This window comes from Saimiri boliviensis, chromosome 14 (genome assembly GCF_048565385.1).
Source record: "Saimiri boliviensis isolate mSaiBol1 chromosome 14, mSaiBol1.pri, whole genome shotgun sequence".
NCBI classification, from domain to species: Eukaryota; Metazoa; Chordata; class Mammalia; order Primates; family Cebidae; genus Saimiri; species Saimiri boliviensis.
This window is the reverse complement of record NC_133462.1, coordinates 64,679,368-64,685,400: the sequence shown is the minus strand read 5'-3', so window position 1 is coordinate 64,685,400 and position 6,033 is coordinate 64,679,368. Positions and strand designations below refer to the sequence as shown.

General features: G+C 41.0%; 1 protein-coding gene across 1 annotated transcript; it reads left to right on the top strand.

Moving 5' to 3' along the window:
* Window positions 1–5,484: 5,484 nt before the first annotated feature.
* On the top strand, window positions 5,485–6,033 carry LOC120361580 (large ribosomal subunit protein uL11-like). The gene has a single exon (XM_039463418.2). It carries the CDS (start codon window positions 5,485–5,487, stop codon window positions 6,031–6,033), a length of 549 nt encoding a protein of 182 aa, XP_039319352.1.

Sequence of the window (6,033 nt, the reverse complement as noted above, 5' to 3'; positions counted from 1 at the left end):
TTCAAGGAAGAAAGATAAGTCTTTTCAGCAAATGGTACTGGATCAATTGAGCATCCATGGGTAAAAGAAACAAATATTTGGCCAAGTGAGGTGGCTCATGCCTGTAATCCTGGCACTGTGGGAGACTGAGGTGGGTAGATCCCTTGAGGCTAGGAGTGCAAGACCAGCCTAGCCAAAATGGCAAAACCCCGTCTCTACTAAAACACAAAAATTAGCCATGTGTGGTGGTGCATGCCTGTAATCCCAGCTATTTGGGAGGCTGAGGCATGAGAATTGCTTGAGCTTGAGAGGCAGAGGTTGCAGTTTGAGCCTAAACTGGGCCACTGCACTCCAGCTTGGGTAACAGAGTGAGACTCTGTCTCAAAAAAAAAAAAAAAAAAAAAAAAAAAAAAAAGGAACATCTACCTAAGTCACACTTTATGGAAAAATTAACATGAGTCACGAAAGAAGGAGAGATCCAAGATGGCTGATCACTAGCAGCTCGGGATTGTAGCTCCCAGTGAAAGCGCAAAGAAGGAGAGGACGCCATACCTTCACATGAATTCTTGTTGCTCACGCACCAGGAGATTCCCAGCGGAGGAGCCCCACAGGTCGCCAGCGCGACTCTTGTGACCGGCGAGGCGGTTTTGCTGGCGCCTCGGAGCGACGGTTCTTGGTGCAGAGTCAGAAAAGCACCATCAGTCTTAACGCTGCTGATTGAGTCGGCGCAGTGGGTTGCTCAGATTTCGGCGCTGAGAATCAATAACTCGGACGTCCACTCAGAAAACCAATTACAAAGACCGTAAATACAAAGACCACAGATGGATAAATTTATAACGAAGGGAAGAAAACAGCCAAAAAAGGCTGAGAATACCCAAGATCAGAACGCCTCTCCCTCAACGGGGGATCACAGTTCCTCATCAGCAACGGAACAAGGCTTGATGGAGAACGAGTGTGTTCCAATTACAGAAGCAGGCTTCAAAATGTGGATAATGAGAAACTTCTGTGAATTAAAAGAACTTGTTTTAAACCAATCCAAAGAAACTAAGAACTTTGAAAAAAGATTTGACGAAATGTTAAAAAGAATACACAATTTAGAGAGGAATATAAGTGAATTGATGGAGCTGAAAAACACAATACGAGAACTTCGTGAAGTATGCACAAGTTTTAACAGCCGAATTGATCAAGCAGAAGAAAGGATATCAGAGGTCGAAGACCAACTCAATGAAATAAAACAAGAAGACAAGATTAGAGAAAAAAGGATAAAAAGGAATGAGCAAAGTCTCCAAGAAATATGGGACTATGTGAAAAGACCTAATCTACGCTTGATAGGTGTACCTGAAAGTGAGGAAGAGAATGAATCCAAGCTGGAAAATACGCTTCAGGACATTATTCAGGAAAATTTTCCCAACCTAGTAAGGCAGGATAATATTCAACTCCAGGTAATACAGAGAACACCACAGAGATATTCCTCAAGAAGAGCAACTCCAAGGCACATAATCGTCAGATTCACCAGGGTTGAAATGAAGGAGAAAATACTAAGGGCAGCCAGAGAGAAAGGTCAGGTTACCCACAAAGGAAGCCTATCAGACTTACAGCAGATCTCTCAGCAGAAACCCTACAAGCCAGAAGAGAGTGGGGACCAATATTCAACATCCTTAAAGAAAAGAACTTTCAACCCAGAATTTCACATCCAGCCAAACTAAGCTTCACAAGTGAAGGAAAAATAAAGTTTTTTGGGAATAAGCAAGCACTCAGAGATTTCATCACCACCAGGCCTGCTTTACAAGAGATTCTGAAAGAACCACTACACATAGAAAGGAACAAACAGTATCAGCCTTTCTAAAAAAATACCAAAAAGAGCATCAATATAATGAAGAATTTACATCAACTAATGGGCAAAATAGCCAGCTAATATTAACTGGCAGTATTAAACTCACATATATTATTATTGATTCTAAATTTAAATTGACTAAATCCCCCATCCAAAGACAGACAGGCAATTTGAACAAAAAACTAAAACCGATCAGTATGCTGCATCCAGACCCATCTCACATTCAAGGATACATAAAGATTTAAAACAAGAGATGGAAAAGGATTTACCAACCAACCAGAGAGCTAAAATAAATAAATAAAAAGCAGAAGTTAAAATTAAGCAACAAAGATCAAAAGAAGCAAAGAAGGACATTATATAATGATAAAAGGATCAATGCAACAACAAGAAGAGCTAAAGATCCTAAATATATACGCATCCAATACAGGAATACGTAGATCAGTACCACATCATATCAACTTAGAAGTTTAAACGAAATGTTCGTTGGCTCCTTGTTTGTTATTCTCTTCCCTCATTTTCTTTTATATCTCCATTATTAAGGACAATTATAGGCATACCCATATTTAGGTTGCATTCTAGCCCGGGCAATAAAGCAATACCCCCATTCTCTCTCCCTCTTACACACTGGGGTCCGTTGGGGGGAAATGGGGGGGTGGGGGGGGTGGGGAGGTGGGAAGAGATAGCATGGGGAGAAATGACAGATACAGGTGAGGGGACGGAAGGCAGCAAACCACACTGCCAAGTGTGTACCTATGCAACAATCTTGCATGTTCTTCACATGTACCCCAAAACCTAAAATGCAATTAAAAAAAAGTTCCCACGAAATCATAGGTGTTATCATGTATCAGTCATAAATAAATGTATCAGTCATAAATAAATATGTATATTTTGGAAAATAAATAAAAATAAATAAAAATAAAAAAATAAACATGTGTCACACAATTAAATATCAAATGTGTAACAAACATTTGGAAACAATTGAAGAAAATCTTCAGGATTGAGGGCTAAGCAAAGAGTTCTTAAATTTTACACTAAAAGCATTATTCATTTTTAAACATTGATAAATTGGAAACATGAAAATTAAAGATTTTGCTTTTTGAAAGATGTTAAAAGGATAAAAAGACAAGTTATAATCCAGCACTTTGAGAGGCCAAGATGGGAGGTTTATTTGATTGAACTCAGGAGTTCAAGACTGGGCAGCATAGTGAGACTCTATCTCTACAAAAAGTAAAACAAAACAAAATTAGCCAGGAGTGGTGGCACACTCCTATAGTCCCAGCTACTTGGGAAGCCAACGTGGGAGGATCACATAAGCCCAGGAGATTGAGGCTACAGCAAGCCGTGATTGCACCACTGAGCCTTGTCTAAAAAAAAACAAAAACAAAAACAAAAAAATGCCTCTCAGAACTCTTAACTGCAAAACAGCAAGACAGCAAGCAACATAATTATAAAATGCACAAAAGACATAAACATTTCATGAAAGAGCATATATGGGTGGCAAATAAACACATGAAAAAATGTTCAACATTAATTGTAGGAAAATGCAATTTAGAATCATAATAAGGTATCAGTACACACCTATCAGAATGAGTAAAATAAAAAAACTGTCCAGGCGGGGTGGCTCACACCTGCAATCCCTGCACTTTGGGAGGCCAAGGTGGGTGGATCAAGAGGTCAAGAGATAAGACCATCCTGGCCAACATGGTAAACCTCGTCTTTACTGAAAATGCAAAAATTAGCTGGGCGTGGTGGTGTGTGCCTGTAGTCCCAGCTACTTGGGAGGCTGAGGCAGGAGAATCACTTGAACCCTGGAGATGGAGGTTGCAGTGAGCTGAGATCACACCACTGAACTCTAGCCTGGGGACATAGCGAGACTCCCTCTCAAAACAAAACAAAACAAAACAAAACAAAACAAAAACAACAACAACAAAATATTCAACTACCAAATAACCCAACAATTGCACTCTTGGGCATTTATCCCAGAGAAATGAAGACTTATGTTTACACAAAACCCTGTACACAATTTTTTTTTGAGACAGATTCTCACAGTGTTGCCCAGGCTGAAGTGCAGTGGCATGATCACAGCTCACTGAAACCTCCATCTCCTAGGATCAAGCAATCCTTCTGCCTCAGCCTCCTGAGTAGCTGAGTCTACAGACACACAACACCACGCTTGGCTTATTTATTTATTTATTTAGTAGAGACAAGGTCTCTCTATATTGCCCAGGTTGGTCTTGAACTCCTGAGCTGATGCAGTCTTCCTGTCTCAGCCTCCCAGAGTGCTGGGATTTACAAGCATTAGCCACTATGTCCAGATACGCAAATGTCTACAGCAGTTTTATTTGTAATAGCCAAGAACTAGGAAACAGCCCAGATGTCCTTGACAATGGTTGAACAAACGAACTGCAGTACATCCATGCCATATATGGAATACTACTCAGCAGCAAAAAAAGAAGCAAACTATTGATACAGGCAGCAACCTGCATGAAATCTTCAGAGAATTTTGAAGAAAAGCTAATCTCAAAAGGTTATGTGCTGTAGGATTACATTTATATAATGCTCTTGAAATGACAAAATTACAGAAATGAAGAACAGATTTGTGGTCACCAGAGGTAAATGTAGGGGGCAGGTCAAGCTAGAGCAAGAAGTGGTTGTGACTAAGAAAGGGCAACAGGATATATCCTTGTGATGGAAACGTTTTGTGTCTTGGCTGTATCAATGTCAATATCCTTTCTGATTGTGACGTCATATAGAACATAGGTTTGCAAGATTTTACCATTGGGGTAAACTGAGTATAGGGCACATGAAATTTCACTGCAAGAGGATCTACAAATATGTCAAAATAAAAAAAGTTTAATATTTAAAAAGTAACAAAAATATAAACACAAAATTTAGAATAGTCAGGTGGGGAAGAAAGGAGCTGGAATAGTGAAGAGAACAGAGGTCAATGAAAAGGATTGTCGGTGTTCTGGTTCTTGGATTAGGTGATGGGTTTAGAGATATCTGTTATACTATTAACAAGCAAATAAGTAATAAATAAACACAGGAAGTACACTCATGAAACAACGATGTCAGAGTATCAGGAACCAAGGCTAAAGGTTAATTCAATTTTGCATACAGGAGGTTGATTAGAGGGAAATAACAAACTGGCTCTGCTTTTTTTTTTCTTTGAAAAGCAGACTGAAATGCTGAAATGCTAAATTTGTTTGTTTGTTTGTTTGTTTGTTTGTTTGTTTTTTAGACAGAGTCTCTGTTGCCCAGGCTGGAGTGCAGTGGCATGATCATCACCTCCAACTCCTGGGTTCAAGCAATCTCCTGCCTCAGCCTCCCAAGTAGCTGAGATTACAGGTGTGTGTGTATGTATGTGTGTGTGTGTGTGTGTGTGTGTGCCATTTTTTGTACAGATGAGGTCTCACTATGTTGCACAGCTGATCACAAATTCCTGGGCTCAAGCAATCCTCCTGCCTGAGCCTCCCAAAGTGCTGGGATTACAAGTGTGAGCCACTGGCCTAAGGCTCTTTTGGCCCTAAATGATCAAAGAGTGTGGGGGGTGCTATTGTTGAGAAAGAAAAGATATTTCTTGCTTTCGGCTTCTGGCTCGGAGGAGGCCAAGGTGCAACTTTCTTCCGTCGTCCTGAATCTGGGTTCATCTGACACCAGCCGCCTCCACCATGCCGCCAAAGTTCGACCCCAACGAGATCAAAGCTATATACCTGAGATGCACTGGGGGTGAAGTCGGTGCCACTTCTGCGCTTGCCTCCAAGATCGGCCCCCTGGGTCTGTCTCCGAAAAAGGTTGGTGATGACATTGCCAAGGCAATGGGTGACTGGAAGGGCCTGAGGATTACAGTGAAACCGACCATTCAGAACAGACAGGCCCAGATTGAGGTGGTGCCTTCTGCCTCTGCCCTGATCATCAAAGCTCTTAAGGAACCACCAAGAGACAGAAAGAAACAGAAAAGCATTAAACACAGCGGGAATATCACTTTCGATGAGATTGTCAACATTGCTCGACAGATGCGGCACCGATCTTTAGTCAGAGAACTCTCTGGAACCATTAAAGAGATCCCGGGGACTGTCCAGTCTGTGGGCTGTAATGTTGATGGCCACCACCCTCACGACATCATAGATGACATCAACAGTGGTGCTGTGGAATGCCCAGCTAGTTATGAAGCACAAAAGAAACTATATTTCAATAAAGGTCATTTAACAACTGGTTAA

Bases quoted from the DNA above. Each gene is read 5' to 3' on its own strand.
- LOC120361580 (XM_039463418.2), top strand. From the start codon at position 5,485: ATGCCGCCAAAGTTCGACCCCAACGAGATCAAAGCTATATACCTGAGA.